At 28.7% G+C, this 25,709-nt stretch overlaps 3 protein-coding genes and 3 non-coding genes across 18 annotated transcripts in view; 2 read left to right on the forward strand and 4 right to left on the reverse strand.

Annotated features, from left to right (window-relative positions):
• Positions 1 to 85: 85 nt before the first annotated feature.
• LOC145939124 (carbohydrate sulfotransferase 5) lies at positions 86 to 5,973 on the forward strand. Of its 10 annotated transcripts, none has more exons than XM_083043292.1 (9): positions 87 to 269; positions 338 to 771; positions 2,594 to 2,721; positions 3,538 to 3,594; positions 4,480 to 4,613; positions 4,718 to 4,953; positions 5,032 to 5,230; positions 5,309 to 5,488; positions 5,658 to 5,973. In XM_083043292.1, the coding sequence occupies exons 3-9, from the start codon at positions 2,602 to 2,604 to the stop codon at positions 5,971 to 5,973; spliced, it is 1,242 nt and encodes a 413-aa protein (XP_082899418.1). In that variant the 5' UTR covers positions 87 to 269; positions 338 to 771; positions 2,594 to 2,601. The 10 variants fall into 10 exon arrangements, with proteins under 10 accessions (XP_082899420.1, XP_082899418.1, XP_082899417.1 ...); XM_083043293.1 differs by having other exon boundaries at positions 107 to 195; XM_083043294.1 differs by having other exon boundaries at positions 86 to 771; positions 2,578 to 2,721.
• On the reverse strand, positions 5,655 to 11,446 carry LOC145939125 (uncharacterized). Its single transcript, XM_083043296.1, has 12 exons — positions 11,384 to 11,446; positions 10,992 to 11,077; positions 10,360 to 10,429; positions 10,094 to 10,163; positions 9,826 to 9,895; positions 9,379 to 9,555; positions 8,988 to 9,170; positions 8,688 to 8,784; positions 8,441 to 8,486; positions 8,189 to 8,232; positions 7,858 to 7,886; positions 5,655 to 6,178 (listed from the first exon to the last, which is right to left on the reverse strand). Exons 7-12 carry the CDS (start codon positions 9,026 to 9,028, stop codon positions 6,130 to 6,132), a joined length of 306 nt encoding a protein of 101 aa, XP_082899422.1. The 5' UTR covers positions 9,029 to 9,170; positions 9,379 to 9,555; positions 9,826 to 9,895; positions 10,094 to 10,163; positions 10,360 to 10,429; positions 10,992 to 11,077; positions 11,384 to 11,446; the 3' UTR covers positions 5,655 to 6,129.
• On the reverse strand, positions 9,966 to 10,032 carry LOC145939190 (small nucleolar RNA SNORD31). Its single transcript, XR_014425794.1, has one exon. It is a non-coding gene; the product is annotated as a small nucleolar RNA SNORD31 (small nucleolar RNA).
• On the reverse strand, positions 10,234 to 10,300 carry LOC145939192 (small nucleolar RNA SNORD31). The gene has a single exon (XR_014425796.1). It is a non-coding gene; the product is annotated as a small nucleolar RNA SNORD31 (small nucleolar RNA).
• LOC145939191 (small nucleolar RNA SNORD31) lies at positions 10,500 to 10,566 on the reverse strand. The gene has a single exon (XR_014425795.1). It is a non-coding gene; the product is annotated as a small nucleolar RNA SNORD31 (small nucleolar RNA).
• Positions 11,447 to 11,646: 200 nt separating the features above from the next.
• LOC145938063 (HEAT repeat-containing protein 5B) overlaps positions 11,647 to 25,709 on the forward strand; it is a 31,366-nt gene continuing 17,303 nt past the window's right edge. For 3 of the 4 annotated variants that reach the window (XM_083041411.1, XM_083041410.1, XM_083041413.1), the window contains exons 1-12: positions 11,647 to 11,682; positions 11,854 to 12,110; positions 12,319 to 12,506; positions 12,626 to 12,837; positions 12,961 to 13,108; positions 13,188 to 13,298; positions 13,386 to 13,569; positions 13,660 to 13,820; positions 13,901 to 14,150; positions 14,233 to 14,376; positions 14,490 to 14,740; positions 14,821 to 14,932. In XM_083041411.1, the coding sequence (XP_082897537.1) occupies positions 12,378 to 12,506; positions 12,626 to 12,837; positions 12,961 to 13,108; positions 13,188 to 13,298; positions 13,386 to 13,569; positions 13,660 to 13,820; positions 13,901 to 14,150; positions 14,233 to 14,376; positions 14,490 to 14,740; positions 14,821 to 14,932 (1,702 nt within the window). In that variant the 5' untranslated portion in view covers positions 11,647 to 11,682; positions 11,854 to 12,110; positions 12,319 to 12,377. The remainder of the gene's footprint in view (positions 11,683 to 11,853; positions 12,111 to 12,318; positions 12,507 to 12,625; positions 12,838 to 12,960; positions 13,109 to 13,187; positions 13,299 to 13,385; positions 13,570 to 13,659; positions 13,821 to 13,900; positions 14,151 to 14,232; positions 14,377 to 14,489; positions 14,741 to 14,820; positions 14,933 to 25,709) is intronic. The other variant, XM_083041409.1, reaches the window with a different exon arrangement.

Below are 25,709 nucleotides of genomic sequence, written 5' to 3' on the forward strand. Positions count from 1 at the left end.
ATAAATAAAAAATAATTAAAAATTTTAAAACAGTCATCAGATAAAAAGGGAACCTGTTTTACTGATTTATAATAATAGTGATGGCGCGTTTGTCGACACTTCAAAATGTCGCACAAATTCTCAAAAAAGGACAGCTATATGTTATTATTCTTCCTGTCACCAACGTGTTCATCGCATTTCTCGCACAAGATACAGGTATATTCAGACATTTTTGAGAGAAAAGAAAGCACCGGAAACGATATAGAAAGCAAACTGGCCAAATTCGATAGGTATACATACATCCAATCAATATAAAATCTATAAAACGTACTATATCCATGTGTGTCACTTTATATAGGTTCGTTCGTCGCAGCTGCATCTGCATATTCCGCGTGGAAAAGCGAGGACGGAGACACGACTGGACTTCGGTGGGAGAAGGAGAGAAAGAAAGTATATGGAGAAGAGGTACATACATACATCTATACATGCAAACACCGAAACCACGTGATACGCAGAGAGTGCGCCTACACCAGGCGCGCCTGGCACGAGTCCGCAATACGGGCTCTACGTTTCGCCGACCTCTCGCTCTCGGCCGACCGTTAGTAGGCCACGATCGTCGCTGGCCGGCGCGATGAACGTCGTCGTCGTGGTCGCACGCCGGCAGCGCGACACCCGCATCTTCGGGACGGTCCCTCGCGGCTCGGCGCCGCGACTCCCATCATCGCCGACTTGTCAGCGTCGAGATTGAGCTGGCACGAGCGTCATATCGTGCAACGAGTGCACGAGCACGAGGTGAGAGAAAGAGAGAGAGAGAGATTATGATTCCATCTGCATCGGGGGACGTGATAAAGTGCGAGCCTAGCAAAGAGAGAGAGAGAGAGAAAGAGTGTGTGCGTGATGAAGTCTCCCCTTCCTATTCGCGAAATCCGCGTACAGTCGATGTTTATCGCCGTCAAACGGAACGAGAAGCGGAATTCGCGCGTCCGCAGCGACGATGCAGCTTTTTCTTTTTTTTCCCTCGAACGGACGAGCGTCCCTCTCGCTTCCTTCTACATTCAGTACCTCAGTATAGTGTCAGTAGTGCCGATTCCACGAGCCGGTTTCTCGTTGCGTTCCAGAGACTGTAAACACGGCGGCGTTAAAACGGAAGAAAAAAAGTAAAGAGAACCGCGCTATAGAGAAAGAGATCGATTTTTCACTCCCGCGTGTATATACTACAACGTGTGTATACTCTACTTATGTAAACGATGTAATCAAACGAGTCTGAGCTGCAATTAAGGCTGCGTGTACGAGACGTTTATAAGAGAACTCACGACGTTACAAAGTGCGCGTCGTTTTTGTAAATAGAAACGTTGATGGAGTTTTACATCTGCATATATTATATTGTACGCTATTATATCGCGAGATGACAGATAACAGCGTGTGATTTCGGATGAACGGAGAGATTTTTTTCGCGATCGACGGACCACATGGCGAGGTTTCATTTAGCGAGGAATACTTCGCGCAAGGTGAGACGAATCGCGTTCCTGTTACGCGTAATTAATTGCAATCGATCGTTTCGTTGCGCTCATGTCTTATCGTGTCCCTCCTCTCTTCCCCGCTATATTGTCCAAGAGTAAAGAAAAAGCTGCTGCTCTTTTTTATTCGTTGATTTCATTTGATTAAAATTCACCGCCGCTTTTTCTTATCGCTTGCGGTTACGTGATTATCAATGGAATTTTAATGAGCACAAAAAGATTGGAATTATCGACATTTACTCTGTACAGTTATGTCTTAATTATGTAAAGCGTAATTGATTATCAAAATTTAATTACTCTGCTTCTGGTACAGTATATTTTTCGAGATGTAAATATTTTACGATCTTCTGATAAAAATGAAATCATGAATATATCTGTTGTTCACGCGGTTTCATGTGTTATATATTACAAACGAGAAATAAAATTGTAATAATAGTTAGACAACTATCTATTCGCGTTTATATTACATTTTTAAAAAATACGAAGAGAAAAGCAACATTTAATTGCGATATTTAAATTCTCAAAATGCATTAATTTCTATAAATGTCTTTTTATATAATGTAATCATTTTTTTTACTCAATTGATTTTATAGCGTGAGATTATTTTAATATTAGATTAGGGGAAGCTTATGATATTGGATACATTTTGTATGTTAATATCTATTCGTTTATTTATTTATAATTTAGTCGCCATATCTCTTATCCTTCAATATGTTTGTTCACTTATCGTGGCAAAAAATTCAAATTCGGAGATCATTCAATTTATATTTTATATAATGCAAAAAAAAATCGTATATATAGATGTACAAGATCTTGGTTAGGCATATTTTTTTCGAAACGCAAAAATATTCCCGATCGAACACAGATTTTCCAACCGAGGGGGGGGGGGGGGGATACCGTCGTCAATCGCGATTAATTGGATTGCTTACAACCGTTTGTCATATGAGAGAGCGCAATTTAGTAACGCTCGGCAAAAGGTATCGATTAAAGCACATCGATGAGAGACATCGAATTGATTTTATAGCTTTAATTGTATTCTCGCGCTATTATATTTTCAATCTGTATAAACTATCTGTTTAAGTTCCTGCACTTTATAGGAGTAAGGATGTCGAAGCGGCTGAGTTTCTACGGTCTGGTAGTCCTGGGGTCCATCTGCATCTTCTTCCTAGCGTTTAATCAACGCTACAGCAGCTACCTCGAACATCGACTGCAGCCGGTGATATCGGTCAGTAAAAATTCGGAGGTGGGGATTGCTCTAAATTGAGTCACGCCAAACACGCTCTTTCTGACGGTAAAGTCTAAACTTTTGCACCTCTAACTCTTTCTTATCAATCTCTCTTTATCTCACATTAACGATACTAGGCAAAAAAAAAACGACGAACAAAAAGATCAACGCACATTCTTCTTTCTCTCTTTTCTATTTTTTTAAATTTCTTATTCTCTTCCTCTTTCACGCACTGTTTCAGAACTATCGTTTACAAAATGTTATCGGAGATCGCTGTATCAGTGAATAATATTTTGTAAATTGTTCCAAATGCGCTATCAAATGTTCTCGAGTGTAAAGATAGAAAAGATAAAAAGATTTATACGCTAGAATTTTTCAAAAGTTGTTGATTCGTACTTTGTAATTTTTGATGCCTACTGATAATGTATGCCGTAATGTATACTTTGATGATGTGACTCTTTTTCTCATGAGATTATCTGATTACAGTGCCCGGGAGACAGGTGTAACAATTAATTATTTATTATGATTAGCATGTGTGCTTGCGCGTAGACTCTCACTTTTATAGCAATTCACTCTCTCTCTCTTTTAATTTATATAATAATATAATAGTATTCCACGGTTTTTATATATTCACGGGTATCCCTGGGTGCTCTCTATATATTTGCACTTGCAGCCTTCAAGGGCAATTAATACACTACCTACATTGAAAATGAGGGAGAAAGATTTTTTTATCCTATATCTCACATCAGTGGTACATTCGCGCTCACGACGCACAATCAAAACGCTAAAACATCGATGCTTTCTTCTTCGATATAGGATGGTGAGATAAGGCCAAGGACTACAAAAATTCAAGAACCGGTAACGGTAAGCCAGGTGTGCATCGATATTGCATAATGCGAACTGTCATCCTCATTTTTCGTTAGAACTTGTTTGCTGTTAGAATGCTACTTGTCGTTGATTGCCTTATCTTATCGTAATATTGACACAAATACAATAGCAAAAGATGTAATTAACTTTAGATACATCTATTTTTCATTTTTGTTGTATTATCTTGATAGCTAATGCAATGCGATATAAATAGATTTTTGAGCAATTAAAACATTATTAATTACTTATAACAAAATATTTTGAATCGTTATTAACTGCCAGAAATTAATTATCTCTTAACTCTTGTAAATATTTTTAATTGTTATTAACTGCTATTAATGTAACAGACACAATTAGACATATAAAAAGTAATAAAGAAAACTGTACAGTAGAACGCACATTTTTGATAAAAAGATTAATGTTTTTTCATAAACTTTATCTTTCTTTATTGTATTGTGCCGCGCACTTGACTTTATCAATTAAATTAAAAGCAATTTACTTAGTGAAGTATCATATAACTTATATCAATATTATTTTTCACTAATACATTTTCCATTCTTTAATAATGCTTGAAATTTTTGCTTTGCTTATTTAAAAAATCGTATGAAGTTATATAGACAAATACTATATGTGATTAAACATTTGCACAAGTCTACGAGATTAAAGTTTTTTTAAATTAAATTAACAAGATGATTAAAATATGCCTGTGTTATAGAAATCTGCTTCTATGCGATTGAGCCTCAAAACTTTTATTTATTCATTTAAAATATGTATGTATACCTTCCTCTCTCATTATATTGAAGTATGTTTTGACCTTCATTTATTTGCATCAATGCCCCTAACGCTATAATAATTTTTCGTTTTTAGTAATCTGTTCAATCTATCTTTTAGGCATATATTACGGGATACACGGAAAATGCCACAATCACCGAAATTCAGGAAGTGGTCGATCAACAAAGAAGAACGATAAGAAGAGAGATGGAAAATTATGAATATCCCAATGGAAGATATGGGATAAATGTGAGGTAAGTTTTATGCGCACCAGAGAGATTGTCGCTTTAGAAATCTTTTCGCAAATGTATAGTTTAAAAAATCAATGCATTTTATTATCTCCACTTACCAAACGTAGCAAACTTGAAGATCTGGTGATGGAGAAAGGTGGCAGACCCGTGAGGAGCATAATTCTGACGAGTTGGCGAAGCGGCAGCACGTTCCTCGGCGACGTGGTGAATGCGCATCCGGCCAATTTTTATCATTACGAACCGTTGCTGGATTATGGAATTGTGCAAATCAGAGAGCCGCCGCTCGCCGACGAAGCCTTGACGAGGATCGTCTCTCTGCTGAACTGTGAATACAAAGAGCTCGGTAATTTTTTTTATACGCTTTGTGAGTTTGAAATCACATCGCTTAACGATCAATCATTTACAATCATAATTACTGCAGATCGGTATCTGAATTATGGGAAGACTCATCCTTGGGTATTCAATCACAATACACACTTGTGGCGGCAGTGTCAGGCTCACAAACGCATCTGCTGGGATTCGCGTTTCGTTGCCAAGTTTTGCCGGCTCTTCCCGTTCCAATCGATGAAGCTCGTGCGATTGAGGTTGCGTGCGGCAGAGAAGCTTTTGGCTGAAGAAGAGTAAGAAATATGATTAGTTTTTAAACGTCTAAATAATGATTCATATAAAAATATAACAAATATTTATTTATTATATAGTTTAGGTGTGCGATTAGTTCTACTAATCCGCGATCCAAGAGGCATTCTACAATCTAGAAAGCACAGAGAATGGTGTCCCGCAAAACCCGATTGTTCCGATCCGGCTCTGGTTTGCGCCGATATGGTGTCGGATTTTAGCGCGGCGATAGAACTCTCGAAAAAATACCCACATTCTTTCAGGTATAATGCTTTTTTAAATCATACATATTTTTAATATTTATGTCGCTATAAATTGATTTCATTCGCGCCAAGCAATCTTTAACCGGTTTTAAATCGGATGTTAATAAATATAATACTGTCAATTGCTAGAGAATTTCTAAAAGTTAATCTTTGTATGCGATAAACACAGGGTGGTGCGCTACGAGGATCTTTCCGTGGATCCCTATAGACACGTGAAGGAGCTTTACAACTTTTACGGTTTGAACTTTCATCCGAACGTGAAGAGATTCTTGGACACGCACACAAAGAACGATGTGGGCGGTGTATCGAGCACCTTCCGGAACTCCAAGGTCGCGCCGTTTCACTGGCGGGCCGACCTAGACTTCGAGGAGGTACGCATGATACAGAGGGTCTGCGGGACCGCCATGCGACTGTGGGGATACGTGATGGCCTTAAATTCAACTCACCAAAAAGACTTTGATCCTATCACAAATTACCAGTTGTGACAGCTGGCAGACGACATGCTCAATGTAGATATGATGTATAGCGTATCGGTATAGCGAACGGCGATGGTCAGGTAAAGTGCCGTAGTTCATATAAATATTCAGCGAAAGGTGCTAATGGTCACTCAGGAAGATATAACAAGGCGAATCAATGTTGATTTATTCGTGAGAGTAACTTACTCGAGTCTTGAACTTTGTGAAAATGTTTCTGTAAAAGGAGACAAATGAAAACGAGGTATATTATTGAACTCTGAAACAAAGATTAGGGTAAGTTTTCGAGAGCCTGGTGTGTGACAAAAATATGTAACGTCTAACCATATCGACGCGAACGTTGCAGATGTATTCAAAGTGTTTCTAAATATACCGCGAATCTTTCGAAAAAGTACTTTTGTGTCTAAAAAATATATACAAACTACTCTTTTATTTCTAACTATTCTAACTATTGATAGTCTGTAAAAAGATATTCCTAATAATCGAATTATATTGTCTTTTTACATCTTTAGTTTTTCTATTTAAAAGAAAATGAAATTTTTGTAACAATAACACAAGACACAAAGTGTACTTCTTCCTTTCTTTTAACAAGTTCATTATTAAATTATATATGCAAAAGATGATTCAATTTTATTGATCAATCACACATAATGTTATTCAACCGAAATTGGAAGTATATATGAAACTTAAACAAAGAATATTTGATAATGAAACGTGTTGATCGCGGGAAGACGAGATCTTAATCATCTAATGTATACACTATGAACGAAAATTAAATCCCACGGATTAAGATCGAGTCTTGTAACATTAGAAATCATCGGCAACGTTGCGAGAATCTATATCTACGGCTATCTGAAATTAAAATGTTCACCGACGACACGTTAATGTGATTCATTAAGGAGAGGAGTACGATCGCGCGCAATATCAATTAAGTCGTTTACGTCAACGGAACGTTCGACGTTATCTCTTGCTCGCGTGGCGATCGCAATGTTCAGGAAAGCTGGCTACGCGGTGTATGTCAAGGACCAGAATGCGAGAGTTTCCATTTCACCGGCCTTCGATACGGTCGGCGACAAATTATTAAGGGTATAAAGACGCGACCAACTCGCCCGCGAGCGCGTATGATTTTTATAATGTACGACATAGAGTCGTATAGCACTGCGCACTTTATAGATACAAGATAGAAATCTTGCGAACCGTTTGTTGGCGACCTAGTGTAAGAATACTTTTTTGAATCTTTACACACCAGCAATTGATTATATCCCCGAACGGGTACACCTTAGTTATATATTGTATTGTATATATATTCTAGTGCAAATTACGTTACGAAAAATATAGACATAGTTTCTCGCGTCCTTGTGTTATGCACCGAGCGCTAGATCACAGTCTGCTCTCTGTGATCAATCAAGTTTTATGCATTCACTTTAAGTAGAATTAGTTTTTCTCGCTAAATATATTTTACATTATTAATATTGTTATATATATAATCGAATTCGGATGAGGAATTAAAAAAAAAGTATTTTGAAGTATTTTTTTTTCTCCTTGTTTTATGGGAAAATAGTCGACCTTCATAATTATCCGGACTCTATTTTTTATTTTTTGTTGTCTTATAATATGAAACAAATATGAATAAAACGTGACGTTTCTGGTACATACGGATGAAATTTTGCGGTAATGTTTTATCAGGATCGCTAATATAAATTCGCAATAACATCTTCGTGCGATCACGCGCGCCGTTATTACGTTCTCACGGAATGGGTATCTAGTCCAAGAGGAACGCGTATTACTTCGCATTTTGTACCTTAGATATAATATAAGGTTTCAATAAAAGAATCTTATTTCTATGGAATATTGCGCTGTTTATTATTTGTCGATAACATGTGTTATTTGCTGTACCTGTTATTTCTCCTATTTTCTGTTTCAATCTAAAAAAACAAAAAAAAAACAGAATCAAATTTTTAGTAATAATATGCACAAATGGAAACTTATATCTTTATCTATTGTTTCAGCGAAATATCTAGTTATCACTATGCATCATAGCGTATATCATAAAGAACATCATTAAAAAAAATAACATATCCCAAATATATTTTGTAACTTTATGCATGGAAGTAATTTGCATTTACACCTTGTATATAATTATATTAATTAAAAATACTAATAAAAAAATTCTAGGTTATATAAAATATAATGTTAATGTGTCACGATAATGCTAATCAATTGTTACCTTTAGAAATGTTCCATTTGTTAGAGTATCATTTAATGACGCGTCTGTAACAAAGACAATCTCCTTTTCACTTACATAATCACGTACATAAAAAAAAAGATTAATCTTTGTTTAATAGCAAATTCAGCGAGGGCAAGTTTCAATCAATTTGAATCAGAATAGCGTATACATTCTACATCATAATCTAGTATTTTACATTATATTTCAAATATTAATTCTCCTATAATTAAATTTCTATTTTAATGTAATTACCTTTAGTATCTATGTAGATCATATATGGGTGTTCTTGAAAATAAAACTGAAATTAAACATAAAATGCTTATTATATATAGCACTTGTATAGCACTAAAATAATTGTAATATTCAATTATCAGATTAAAAGTTTAGCAGCAAGAGCATTCAGACATATGCTTGTCAAATTTATAATCATCATATCAGAAAGATAAATTTGTATAAAAATAAGAAAATGATAAAAACAAAAAAAAAGGGCAATTCTTACTTCATCGTAGAAAATTTCAATGGAATGCATTCGTGATTGTACAGTGTGCATTAATATCCTTTTCATCTGTTCTCGCATTTTACACATTTCTTGCATCCTGAAAAGAATTCATTACCATTAATTTTCAAGTTATTGTAATATTGTTAAAATAAATAATATATTATTTTATCAGGAAATCTTTATCACCATATTTACGTAAGACAGGGATAACTTAAATTATTCATCATGTTTTAATTACTCAGAAAATAAAATACAAATTATTTTTCCTATTAATTTTCTTAAGTAGTTTTAGCGACTTACATAGTTGTTGCGAAGTCTAAATAGTTCAACAGTGAGTTCATGGATGATCACTACAATATGAATTTGCATGAATCTGAGTTTGTGCTCTCATATATATTCTAGTTTATTACTTGGATATTGTATTTCACTTCATGATTAGAAGTCGCCCTCATTCATTCTCGCATTTTACACATTTCTTGCATCCTGAAAAGAATTCATTACCGTTAATTTTCAAGTTATTGTAATATTGTTAAAATCAATAATATATATATTATTTTATCAGGAAATCTTTATCACCATATTTACGTAAGACAGGGATAACTTAAATTATTCATCATGTTTTAATTACTCAGAAAATAAAATACAATGTTATTTTTCCTATTAATTTTCTTAAGTAGTTTTAGCAACTTACATAGTTGTTGCGAGGTCTAAATGGTTCAACAGTGAGTTCATGGATGATCACTATGATATGAATGTGCACGAGTCTGAGTTCGTGCTACTTGCACTGCATACATTCTAGTTTATTACTTAAATATTGCATTTCACTTCATGATTAGAAGTCGCCCTCATCCATTTTTCAAATAAACATCTGAAAAGAAAAAAAGAAAAAGATATATAATATTAATAATAATTAATATGAACCCTGTCATATTTATATATTCTCATTAAACTCATAATCATTGAATCCTCAGAAACAACATTCGTCAATTGCATTCAGATTGACTAGAGGCGGTTTGTTGTATTCATCATATTTTACAAAATAAAATATTGACAAATGCTTACGAAACAATTGATTCTAAGTTTAAAATGAGACATATATATATATAACATAAAGTTTATGTCATAAATTATAACTTACATAAATGCCTGATTTTAAGAAGAATCTTGTTACAATGAATCTTGTTATTTGTCTCTTTCTCCATCTCCATCTATATAAATGGTATACATGTATATATTAAAATATGTTTTATAACAAATCAATAAAAAGAAATGAAATAAAAATTTTCAGAAAATTGATTCAGTCATAGCTCTCAGACTGGGGCAGTAAGGTTACATCACAAAATTGATATATATTTTTTTATCTTAAAAGTATATCAAAGAATGTGTAAGCTAAATATATAACTTACATGAATGCCTGATTTTAAGAAGAATCTTGTTACAATGAATCTTGCTATTTGTCTCTTTCTCCATCTCCATCTATATAAATGATATACATGTATATATTAAAATATGTTTTATAACAAATCAATAAAAAGAAATGAAATAAAAATTTTCAGAAAGCTGATTCAGTCATAGCTCTCAGACTGGGGCAGTAAGGTTACATCACAAAATTGATATATTTTTTTATCTTAAAAGTATATCAAAGAATGTGTAAGCTAAATATATAACTTACATGAATGCCTGATTTTAAGAAGAATCTTGTTACAATGAATCTTGCTATTTGTCTCTTTCTCCATCTCCATCTATATAAATGATATACATGTATATATTAAAATATGTTTTATAACAAATCAATAAAAAGAAATGAAATAAAAATTTTCAGAAAACTGATTCAGTCATAGCTCTCAGACTGGGGCAGTAAGGTTACATCACAAAATTGATATATTTTTTTATCTTAAAAGTATATCAAAGAATGTGTAAGCTAAATATATAAATTTATGTTCACAAATGAAAAAGTTATTCTACCATGTGCTTTTCCTTTATACAAATCTTATTATTTTTAACAAATTTATCTATCCAGCAATATAAGAAATTTTTTTTACTTTTTATAAAGATATAATGTCCTTTTATCTTTTGTATTATCATGCTTAATGACCAAACAGAAATATTCGATAAATGAGTAATTTTATAAAGTAATATTTGTAACCAACATAACTCTGAAAGTATTGATCAGCAAGCAATCGGAATGATTTGAATGCAATTCAAATAAGAATAATAACTAAATGAGAAGACGCATAAAATAGATTCGCAAGAGATCGATCTGAATTCTTATATTCTTTCAATGAAAAACAAAATAGTACTCACTAAAATTGTAATTGTGATAAGAGCTACTTATAGCAGGTGCTCTTCGACGCTTGAAGCGATAGCGAGGAGGCTCTATAAATCCAGCGCTAAAAGAGAAACGAGAAACTAAATCTCAAGACGGAGCATGCGGCGATGAGTCGTCGTGGAGAAGAGAATAATCAGTAACACGTGAAGGTATAATCAAGAGACGATCATACGAACGAGACAATCGTGTCATCATTGTCGGGACGAAATAAATCAAGCTCTGCGTTAAAATATAATCGGAAAATACAGTCGAAAATATTATAATCGAGAAGAATCGTGCGCAAGAAGCTCGTTTCGAGATGTTTAAGCGAAGGATGTACGCGGATGACGATGGATTTCGAAAGCGTGCACCTCGATCTTGACCTTACCTTCTCGGAGCAAACGTAACTGTCCCTCGTGAAGTTCAATCGCAAATGGACGAGAAAAACGACGGTTGCCGGCATTCGGAGGGAAATTTTCGCGCATGCGCGCGAAATATTATGACGGATTCGCATGAACATTTATGGGTGCGTTCGTAAATTTACTCGTCAAAGTGGAGTAAAGTTTGAGAGCGACCAATTACGGAACAAACGTAAATTTCGACCAATTACGGAACGAAGAAGTTCTCTTGTACTCTGATTGGCTGATTAATCAATCGAACGTTATTATATCCGTCGAGGAGATATTTGTAAGTAGATGCAATTTTTTCTTTGCAAAAATTAATGTTCTTAATTTTATTTATTATTGAAAATTAATTTAGCAGTCTTGAGATCTTATAAATTCCGCTCTCTCATTACAATTATGACATTTACGTCATTAGACGTAGCCTAATCTAATCTACCCCAACCTTGCGTTACAGTTTGTCACCGTGTATGGAAGAGATCGAGGACTCTCGTCGCTCGTCGCAATAATTCATATTCGCGATGCGCACCGGATAACGTTGTCGTCAGCGGTATTTTGAAGCATCGCTTTGCAAGCGAGAATTTTCGCAAACGTGTACCTGATCGTTCGGTTTTATTCCAGTGCGATGAAGTGTCATCCTGCGGGAAGGATATTACGCGGTGTGCGATAAAAATGTCTCTGCCCATCTGAGCGACAAGATTTCAATTTTCTGCGGTATGTGTATTCGAATCTTCCAATAAAAATTTGATCGTTTTTTTTTCTTGTCACCCCGTACCTGCGTTTGCCGCGATCTAAAAATATAAAATCATACGCGAGCGAATATCGGTGACCTTAATTTACACGTCGCGCTACTAATTAATTTGAAATCTGCTTAATTTTCGTGCGAGAGAGAGAGAGATTTGATCTGATTGTGACGTTGCAGGAGGAGAGTGAGCGAGATATTTTAGAGCAACCTGTGTATATGTGTGTCTACTTAAAACGATGATGGAGTTGAGTCATAGCCTGACCCTCAACGAGGATGCTCTTAATCAAATCCCGGAGGCTAAGAGGCCGGTCTTCATTTTCGAGTGGTTGCGCTTCCTGGACAAAGTTCTGGTTGCTGCTCAAAAGGTATCTACATGCAAGTTTGGCATTTGTGTTATTGCAAAACTTGCACAACTAGAAAGGATAAAAGTTCTGTTTATGATGATAAAGCTTTAATTACACTTATAAAAATGTTATTTGCGCAGAACGATATTAAAGGATGTCAGCAAAAGTTAGTGGAGCAATTGACCAGACATATGCAAGGAGCTCCTGGTCCACCCACGCGGCGTCTTATAGCGAGATGTCTTGCTACTCTATTCAGTGTCGGCGATACATTCTTGCTCTTTGACACTGTCAACAAATGCAATGACATCTTCAGAAATAAAGATGATTCACCAAGCTTCCTACCCACAAAATTGTAAATATCAATTTATTATTAATTAATTTTGTTAATTAATATTCTGCAATGGAATAATTCTGCTATATATGTGTATATATTGTATATATATATCCTATAAGAGATATTTATATATTTCTTTAGAGCTGCTATTTGCTGTGTGGGATGCATGTATGAAAAATTGGGAAGAATGATGGGCAGATCATACGAGGAAACTGTACAGATCCTAATAAAATCTTTGCGTTCTGCCGAGTCTCAAATGCGGATAGAGATTATGCACACTTTGGAAAAGGTGACAAACAATTTGAACAATTTCTTAAACTATTTAAATAAAACATCTATAATGTATTTCATATTTGTACTATAATTAGGTGTGTGCTGGAATGGGATCAGCAATAACCAATGTGCATAAGGAGATATACAAAGTTTCCAGGCATTATCTGACCGATAGAGTGATGGCAGTGAGATGTGCTGCTGCCAAGGTAATTTTTTTTGTCTTTAATATAATATCGATTATATATTTTCTGTTTTTCTAAATTTATAATAATCCCTTTTTATATGTTTTATAGTGCTTGTTGGAAATGTTGAATCACGCTCCGTTTTTATATACGACTGAAATTGAAAGCGTTGCGACATTATGCTTTCGAGCGTTTGAAGGCTCGAATTACGAAGTTAGATGTTCCGTTGCTAAATTACTGGGCACCTTGGTGGCGATGACGCAGCTTCCTTCGCCCAAGATGAAAAATCTTACAGGTATATAAATTATAATAAAAATATATTGTAAAAATATATGTCTAGGATTATATATTTCTCCTAACATATGTATTATTCACACTTCGACAGTTACGCACAATAAAGGTGTAAGACAGACGTCGCTCGAAGAAGTGTTGAACATCCTGATGTCTGGATTTTTAAGAGGCGGCGTTGGCTTCCTGAAAGGAACGGGCGAGATAATAAAAGGAAGCTCCAGCATAAATAGAGAAGTGCGAGTTGGAGTGACACACGTAAGCGATTATGTACATTTAAATTTTTTTTTTTTTTTTTTTATAGAAATCTCAGACATTTGACGCTTATATATTCGCAGGCATACGTGGTGTTTGTTCAAATGCTGGGTGGCACTTGGCTGGAACGCAATATCGGCGCGCTAATCGCGCACGTTTTAGACCTGGTTACAAATCCAAAAGCCGCTAGCTCGCACGTCGAGGCAGTATACTCGCGCAAATGCGTCAATTTCATATTACGCGGTACTATCGGCAAACTGTTGGGAGAAGGCGCTCAGGCTGCCGCTTGCAAGGAGATAGCTCATATTATTCTGAAGCAGATGAATTCCATCGGTAATAATAATAATAATAACAATAATAATGTTTCACGCGATAAATGCAGTTGTACATAATTTCAATAAACGTGATTTTGCAGATTTTAGTCCGGAAAACGCGAAGGACTGCAATCAGGAGACATTATTCAGCCAACATTTATTAGTGTGTGCATTACAAGAAATGGGCTGTCTAATACTAGGATTAGGCACCACAGCCACGAATTTATTGTCCGATCAATCTCTAAGTATGTATTCGCAACATATGTATATCTGAAACATCTTTCTTTGCTTCTTCGATGTAAGAGCGACCTCCCTGGACGAGAGACAGTTAATTATAATTTAATGTGTCGCTTGTTAGATCTGATCGATACTATAATGGCTGTCCTGGTACATCCGTGTCAAGCCGCTAGACTAGCAGCTTCTTGGTGTTTACGGTGCATTTGTGTCGCAGTACCAAGTCAAATAACGCCGTTGATCGACCGATGCGTCGACGGGATCGAGAATATGCGTAGCTCGCCGGAAGCTATAGCCGGTTATAGCAGCGCTCTCGCTGCGGTGCTGGGAAGCGTTCGTCTGTCACCCTTGGGTGTTCCACATACTAAGGGAAAGGTACAAGAATTCTAATTATTTATTATCGATCGTATCTATATATAATGCGAGATTAATTTACCTTCTGTGATTTACCTTAGATAATTTTCAATACGGCGGAAGAATTACTGAGGAGCGCCAGTCAAAACAGTCGTTTATCTTTAAATCGCACGCACGCGGGATGGCTCTTGATAGGAGCGATAATGACTCTAGGTAATACAAAATAAATCTTATGTCAAGAATAAAAAATACTATATACATTTGTGTACGCATTTATATATATATACATTTATGTACGCATTTATGTACGCATTTATATACGTATTTATATATATATATATATATATATATATATATATATATACACATCACGTATATATATGAATATGTATGTACATTTATGATTATGCATATATATGAATATGTATGTACATTTATGATTATGCATATATATGAATATGTATGTACATTTATGTTTATGCATATATATGAATATGTATGTACATTTATGTTTATGCATATATATGAATATGTATGTACATTTATGTTTATGCATATATATGAATATGTATGTACATTTATGTTTATGCATATATATGAATATGTATGTACATTTATGTTTATGCATATATATGAATATGTATGTACATTTATGTTTATGCATATATATGAATATGTATGTACATTTATGTTTATGCATATATATGAATATGTATGTACATTTATGTTTATGCATATATATGAATATGTATGTACATTTATGTTTATGCATATATATGAATATGTATGTACATTTATGTTTATGCATATATATGAATATGTATGTACATTTATGTTTATGCATATATATGAATATGTATGTACATTTATGATTATGCATATATATGAATATGTATGTACATTTATGATTATGCATATATATGAATATGTATGTACATTTATGATTATGCATATATATGAATATGTATGTACATTTATGATTATGCATATATATGAATATGTATGTACATTTATGATTATGCATATATATGAATATGTATGTACATTTATGTTTATGCATATATATGAATATGTATGTACATTTATGATTATGCATATATATGAATATGTATGTACATTTATGATTATGCATATATATGAATATGTATGTACATTTATGATTATGCATATATATGAATATGTATGTACATTTATGATTATGCATATATATGAATATGTATGTACATTTATGATTATGCATATATATGAATATGTATGTACATTTATGATTATGCATATATATGAATATGTATGTACATTTATGATTATGCATATATATGAATATGTATGTACATTTATGATTATGCATATATATGAATATGTATGTACATTTATGATTATGCATATATATGAATATGTATGTACATTTATGTTTATGCATATATATGAATATGTATGTACATTTATGTTTATGCATATATATGAATATGTATGTACATTTATGTTTATGCATATATATGAATATGTATGTACATTTATGTTTATGCATATATATGAATATGTATGTACATTTATGATTATGCATATATATGAATATGTATGTACATTTATGATTATGCATATATATGAATATGTATGTACATTTATGTTTATGCATATATATGAATATGTATGTACATTTATGATTATGCATATATATGAATATGTATGTACATTTATGTTTATGCATATATATGAATATGTATGTACATTTATGTTTATGCATATATATGAATATGTATGTACATTTATGTTTATGCATATATATGAATATGTATGTACATTTATGTTTATGCATATATATGAATATGTATGTACATTTATGATTATGCATATATATGAATATGTATGTACATTTATGATTATGCATATATATGAATATGTATGTACATTTATGATTATGCATATATATGAATATGTATGTACATTTATGATTATGCATATATATGAATATGTATGTACATTTATGATTATGCATATATATGAATATGTATGTACATTTATGATTATGCATATATATGAATATGTATGTACATTTATGTTTATGCATATATATGAATATGTATGTACATTTATGATTATGCATATATATGAATATGTATGTACATTTATGATTATGCATATATATGAATATGTATGTACATTTATGATTATGCATATATATGAATATGTATGTACATTTATGATTATGCATATATATGAATATGTATGTACATTTATGATTATGCATATATATGAATATGTATGTACATTTATGATTATGCATATATATGAATATGTATGTACATTTATGTTTATGCATATATATGAATATGTATGTACATTTATGTTTATGCATATATATGAATATGTATGTACATTTATGTTTATGCATATATATGAATATGTATGTACATTTATGATTATGCATATATATGAATATGTATGTACATTTATGATTATGCATATATATGAATATGTATGTACATTTATGATTATGCATATATATGAATATGTATGTACATTTATGATTATGCATATATATGAATATGTATGTACATTTATGATTATGCATATATATGAATATGTATGTACATTTATGATTATGCATATATATGAATATGTATGTACATTTATGTTTATGCATATATATGAATATGTATGTACATTTATGTTTATGCATATATATGAATATGTATGTACATTTATGATTATGCATATATATGAATATGTATGTACATTTATGTTTATGCATATATATGAATATGTATGTACATTTATGATTATGCATATATATGAATATGTATGTACATTTATGATTATGCATATATATGAATATGTATGTACATTTATGATTATGCATATATATGAATATGTATGTACATTTATGTTTATGCATATATATGAATATGTATGTACATTTATGTTTATGCATATATATGAATATGTATGTACATTTATGTTTATGCATATATATGAATATGTATGTACATTTATGTTTATGCATATATATGAATATGTATGTACATTTATGTTTATGCATATATATGAATATGTATGTACATTTATGATTATGCATATATATGAATATGTATGTACATTTATGATTATGCATATATATGAATATGTATGTACATTTATGATTATGCATATATATGAATATGTATGTACATTTATGATTATGCATATATATGAATATGTATGTACATTTATGATTATGCATATATATGAATATGTATGTACATTTATGTTTATGCATATATATGAATATGTATGTACATTTATGATTATGCATATATATGAATATGTATGTACATTTATGATTATGCATATATATGAATATGTATGTACATTTATGATTATGCATATATATGAATATGTATGTACATTTATGATTATGCATATATATGAATATGTATGTACATTTATGATTATGCATATATATGAATATGTATGTACATTTATGATTATGCATATATATGAATATGTATGTACATTTATGTTTATGCATATATATGAATATGTATGTACATTTATGTTTATGCATATATATGAATATGTATGTACATTTATGTTTATGCATATATATGAATATGTATGTACATTTATGATTATGCATATATATGAATATGTATGTACATTTATGTTTATGCATATATATGAATATGTATGTACATTTATGATTATGCATATATATGAATATGTATGTACATTTATGATTATGCATATATATGAATATGTATGTACATTTATGATTATGCATATATATGAATATGTATGTACATTTATGATTATGCATATATATGAATATGTATGTACATTTATGATTATGCATATATATGAATATGTATGTACATTTATGTTTATGCATATATATGAATATGTATGTACATTTATGTTTATGCATATATATGAATATGTATGTACATTTATGTTTATGCATATATATGAATATGTATGTACATTTATGTTTATGCATATATATGAATATGTATGTACATTTATGTTTATGCATATATATGAATATGTATGTACATTTATGTTTATGCATATATATGAATATGTATGTACATTTATGTTTATGCATATATATGAATATGTATGTACATTTATGTTTATGCATATATATGAATATGTATGTACATTTATGATTATGCATATATATGAATATGTATGTACATTTATGATTATGCATATATATGAATATGTATGTACATTTATGTTTATGCATATATATGAATATGTATGTACATTTATGTTTATGCATATATATGAATATGTATGTACATTTATGTTTATGCATATATATGAATATGTATGTACATTTATGTTTATGCATATATATGAATATGTATGTACATTTATGTTTATGCATATATATGAATATGTATGTACATTTATGTTTATGCATATATATGAATATGTATGTACATTTATGTTTATGCATATATATGAATATGTATGTACATTTATGATTATGCATATATATGAATATGTATGTACATTTATGATTATGCATATATATGAATATGTATGTACATTTATGTTTATGCATATATATGAATATGTATGTACATTTATGTTTATGCATATATATGAATATGTATGTACATTTATGTTTATGCATATATATGAATATGTATGTACATTTATGTTTATGCATATATATGAATATGTATGTACATTTATGATTATGCATATATATGAATATGTATGTACATTTATGATTATGCATATATATGAATATGTATGTACATTTATGTTTATGCATATATATGAATATGTATGTACATTTATGATTATGCATATATATGAATATGTATGTACATTTATGATTATGCATATATATGAATATGTATGTACATTTATGATTATGCATATATATGAATATGTATGTACATTTATGATTATGCATATATATGAATATGTATGTACATTTATGTTTATGCATATATATGAATATGTATGTACATTTATGTTTATGCATATATATGAATATGTATGTACATTTATGATTATGCATATATATGAATATGTATGTACATTTATGATTATGCATATATATGAATATGTATGTACATTTATGATTATGCATATATATGAATATGTATGTACATTTATGATTATGCATATATATGAATATGTATGTACATTTATGATTATGCATATATATGAATATGTATGTACATTTATGATTATGCATATATATGAATATGTATGTACATTTATGATTATGCATATATATGAATATGTATGTACATTTATGATTATGCATATATATGAATATGTATGTACATTTATGATTATGCATATATATGAATATGTATGTACATTTATGTTTATGCATATATATGAATATGTATGTACATTTATGATTATGCATATATATGAATATGTATGTACATTTATGATTATGCATATATATGAATATGTATGTACATTTATGTTTATGCATATATATGAATATGTATGTACATTTATGTTTATGCATATATATGAATATGTATGTACATTTATGTTTATGCATATATATGAATATGTATGTACATTTATGTTTATGCATATATATGAATATGTATGTACATTTATGTTTATGCATATATATGAATATGTATGTACATTTATGTTTATGCATATATATGAATATGTATGTACATTTATGTTTATGCATATATATGAATATGTATGTACATTTATGATTATGCATATATATGAATATGTATGTACATTTATGTTTATGCATATATATGAATATGTATGTACATTTATGATTATGCATATATATGAATATGTATGTACATTTATGTTTATGCATATATATGAATATGTATGTACATTTATGATTATGCATATATATGAATATGTATGTACATTTATGTTTATGCATATATATGAATATGTATGTACATTTATGATTATGCATATATATGAATATGTATGTACATTTATGTTTATGCATATATATGAATATGTATGTACATTTATGTTTATGCATATATATGAATATGTATGTACATTTATGATTATGCATATATATGAATATGTATGTACATTTATGTTTATGCATATATATGAATATGTATGTACATTTATGATTATGCATATATATGAATATGTATGTACATTTATGATTATGCATATATATGAATATGTATGTACATTTATGATTATGCATATATATGAATATGTATGTACATTTATGATTATGCATATATATGAATATGTATGTACATTTATGTTTATGCATATATATGAATATGTATGTACATTTATGTTTATGCATATATATGAATATGTATGTACATTTATGTTTATGCATATATATGAATATGTATGTACATTTATGATTATGCATATATATGAATATGTATGTACATTTATGATTATGCATATATATGAATATGTATGTACATTTATGTTTATGCATATATATGAATATGTATGTACATTTATGATTATGCATATATATGAATATGTATGTACATTTATGATTATGCATATATATGAATATGTATGTACATTTATGATTATGCATATATATGAATATGTATGTACATTTATGATTATGCATATATATGAATATGTATGTACATTTATGATTATGCATATATATGAATATGTATGTACATTTATGTTTATGCATATATATGAATATGTATGTACATTTATGATTATGCATATATATGAATATGTATGTACATTTATGATTATGCATATATATGAATATGTATGTACATTTATGTTTATGCATATATATGAATATGTATGTACATTTATGTTTATGCATATATATGAATATGTATGTACATTTATGTTTATGCATATATATGAATATGTATGTACATTTATGTTTATGCATATATATGAATATGTATGTACATTTATGTTTATGCATATATATGAATATGTATGTACATTTATGTTTATGCATATATATGAATATGTATGTACATTTATGTTTATGCATATATATGAATATGTATGTACATTTATGATTATGCATATATATGAATATGTATGTACATTTATGTTTATGCATATATATGAATATGTATGTACATTTATGATTATGCATATATATGAATATGTATGTACATTTATGTTTATGCATATATATGAATATGTATGTACATTTATGATTATGCATATATATGAATATGTATGTACATTTATGTTTATGCATATATATGAATATGTATGTACATTTATGATTATGCATATATATGAATATGTATGTACATTTATGATTATGCATATATATGAATATGTATGTACATTTATGATTATGCATATATATGAATATGTATGTACATTTATGTTTATGCATATATATGAATATGTATGTACATTTATGTTTATGCATATATATGAATATGTATGTACATTTATGATTATGCATATATATGAATATGTATGTACATTTATGATTATGCATATATATGAATATGTATGTACATTTATGTTTATGCATATATATGAATATGTATGTACATTTATGTTTATGCATATATATGAATATGTATGTACATTTATGTTTATGCATATATATGAATATGTATGTACATTTATGTTTATGCATATATATGAATATGTATGTACATTTATGTTTATGCATATATATGAATATGTATGTACATTTATGTTTATGCATATATATGAATATGTATGTACATTTATGTTTATGCATATATATGAATATGTATGTACATTTATGATTATGCATATATATGAATATGTATGTACATTTATGATTATGCATATATATGAATATGTATGTACATTTATGATTATGCATATATATGAATATGTATGTACATTTATGATTATGCATATATATGAATATGTATGTACATTTATGTTTATGCATATATATGAATATGTATGTACATTTATGTTTATGCATATATATGAATATGTATGTACATTTATGTTTATGCATATATATGAATATGTATGTACATTTATGTTTATGCATATATATGAATATGTATGTACATTTATGTTTATGCATATATATGAATATGTATGTACATTTATGTTTATGCATATATATGAATATGTATGTACATTTATGTTTATGCATATATATGAATATGTATGTACATTTATGATTATGCATATATATGAATATGTATGTACATTTATGTTTATGCATATATATGAATATGTATGTACATTTATGATTATGCATATATATGAATATGTATGTACATTTATGATTATGCATATATATGAATATGTATGTACATTTATGATTATGCATATATATGAATATGTATGTACATTTATGATTATGCATATATATGAATATGTATGTACATTTATGATTATGCATATATATGAATATGTATGTACATTTATGTTTATGCATATATATGAATATGTATGTACATTTATGTTTATGCATATATATGAATATGTATGTACATTTATGTTTATGCATATATATGAATATGTATGTACATTTATGATTATGCATATATATGAATATGTATGTACATTTATGATTATGCATATATATGAATATGTATGTACATTTATGATTATGCATATATATGAATATGTATGTACATTTATGTTTATGCATATATATGAATATGTATGTACATTTATGATTATGCATATATATGAATATGTATGTACATTTATGATTATGCATATATATGAATATGTATGTACATTTATGTTTATGCATATATATGAATATGTATGTACATTTATGTTTATGCATATATATGAATATGTATGTACATTTATGATTATGCATATATATGAATATGTATGTACATTTATGTTTATGCATATATATGAATATGTATGTACATTTATGTTTATGCATATATATGAATATGTATGTACATTTATGTTTATGCATATATATGAATATGTATGTACATTTATGTTTATGCATATATATGAATATGTATGTACATTTATGATTATGCATATATATGAATATGTATGTACATTTATGTTTATGCATATATATGAATATGTATGTACATTTATGATTATGCATATATATGAATATGTATGTACATTTATGATTATGCATATATATGAATATGTATGTACATTTATGATTATGCATATATATGAATATGTATGTACATTTATGATTATGCATATATATGAATATGTATGTACATTTATGATTATGCATATATATGAATATGTATGTACATTTATGATTATGCATATATATGAATATGTATGTACATTTATGATTATGCATATATATGAATATGTATGTACATTTATGATTATGCATATATATGAATATGTATGTACATTTATGATTATGCATATATATGAATATGTATGTACATTTATGTTTATGCATATATATGAATATGTATGTACATTTATGTTTATGCATATATATGAATATGTATGTACATTTATGATTATGCATATATATGAATATGTATGTACATTTATGATTATGCATATATATGAATATGTATGTACATTTATGATTATGCATATATATGAATATGTATGTACATTTATGATTATGCATATATATGAATATGTATGTACATTTATGATTATGCATATATATGAATATGTATGTACATTTATGTTTATGCATATATATGAATATGTATGTACATTTATGTTTATGCATATATATGAATATGTATGTACATTTATGTTTATGCATATATATGAATATGTATGTACATTTATGTTTATGCATATATATGAATATGTATGTACATTTATGTTTATGCATATATATGAATATGTATGTACATTTATGATTATGCATATATATGAATATGTATGTACATTTATGATTATGCATATATATGAATATGTATGTACATTTATGATTATGCATATATATGAATATGTATGTACATTTATGATTATGCATATATATGAATATGTATGTACATTTATGATTATGCATATATATGAATATGTATGTACATTTATGTTTATGCATATATATGAATATGTATGTACATTTATGATTATGCATATATATGAATATGTATGTACATTTATGATTATGCATATATATGAATATGTATGTACATTTATGATTATGCATATATATGAATATGTATGTACATTTATGATTATGCATATATATGAATATGTATGTACATTTATGATTATGCATATATATGAATATGTATGTACATTTATGATTATGCATATATATGAATATGTATGTACATTTATGATTATGCATATATATGAATATGTATGTACATTTATGATTATGCATATATATGAATATGTATGTACATTTATGATTATGCATATATATGAATATGTATGTACATTTATGATTATGCATATATATGAATATGTATGTACATTTATGATTATGCATATATATGAATATGTATGTACATTTATGATTATGCATATATATGAATATGTATGTACATTTATGTTTTGCATATATATGAATATGTATGTACATTTATGTTTATGCATATATATGAATATGTATGTACATTTATGTTTATGCATATATATGAATATGTATGTACATTTATGTTTATGCATATATATGAATATGTATGTACATTTATGTTTATGCATATATATGAATATGTATGTACATTTATGATTATGCATATATATGAATATGTATGTACATTTATGTTTATGCATATATATGAATATGTATGTACATTTATGATTATGCATATATATGAATATGTATGTACATTTATGTTTATGCATATATATGAATATGTATGTACATTTATGTTTATGCATATATATGAATATGTATGTACATTATGTTTATGCATATATATGAATATGTATGTACATTTATGTTTATGCATATATATGAATATGTATGTACATTTATGTTTATGCATATATATGAATATGTATGTACATTTATGTTATGCATATATATGAATATGTATGTACATTTATGTTTATGCATATATATGAATATGTATGTACATTTATGTTTATGCATATATATGAATATGTATGTACATTTATGATTATG

This window comes from Prenolepis imparis, unplaced genomic scaffold (genome assembly GCF_030444845.1).
Source record: "Prenolepis imparis isolate NDT839.2.m4 unplaced genomic scaffold, iyPreImpa1.0 SCAF_7, whole genome shotgun sequence".
Taxonomy (NCBI): Eukaryota; Metazoa; Arthropoda; class Insecta; order Hymenoptera; family Formicidae; genus Prenolepis; species Prenolepis imparis.

Excerpts from the sequence above, each read along its gene's own strand:
- LOC145939125 (XM_083043296.1), bottom strand. The coding sequence starts at position 9,028 with ATGAACTCACTGTTGAACTATTTAGACTTCGCAACAACTAT. Across the intron at positions 8,487-8,687 it reads TTGAAATTTTCTACGATGAA|TTTTATTTTCAAGAACACCC; the intron begins GTAAGAATTGCC and ends GTTTAATTTCAG. Across the intron at positions 8,233-8,440 it reads GATCTACATAGATACTAAAG|ACGCGTCATTAAATGATACT; the intron begins GTAATTACATTA and ends TCTTTGTTACAG.
- LOC145939124 (XM_083043286.1), top strand. The coding sequence starts at position 1,412 with ATGAACGGAGAGATTTTTTTCGCGATCGACGGACCACATGGCGAGGTT. Across the intron at positions 2,722-3,537 it reads GACTGCAGCCGGTGATATCG|GATGGTGAGATAAGGCCAAG; the intron begins GTCAGTAAAAAT and ends TCTTCGATATAG. Across the intron at positions 3,595-4,479 it reads AACCGGTAACGGTAAGCCAG|GCATATATTACGGGATACAC; the intron begins GTGTGCATCGAT and ends TCTATCTTTTAG.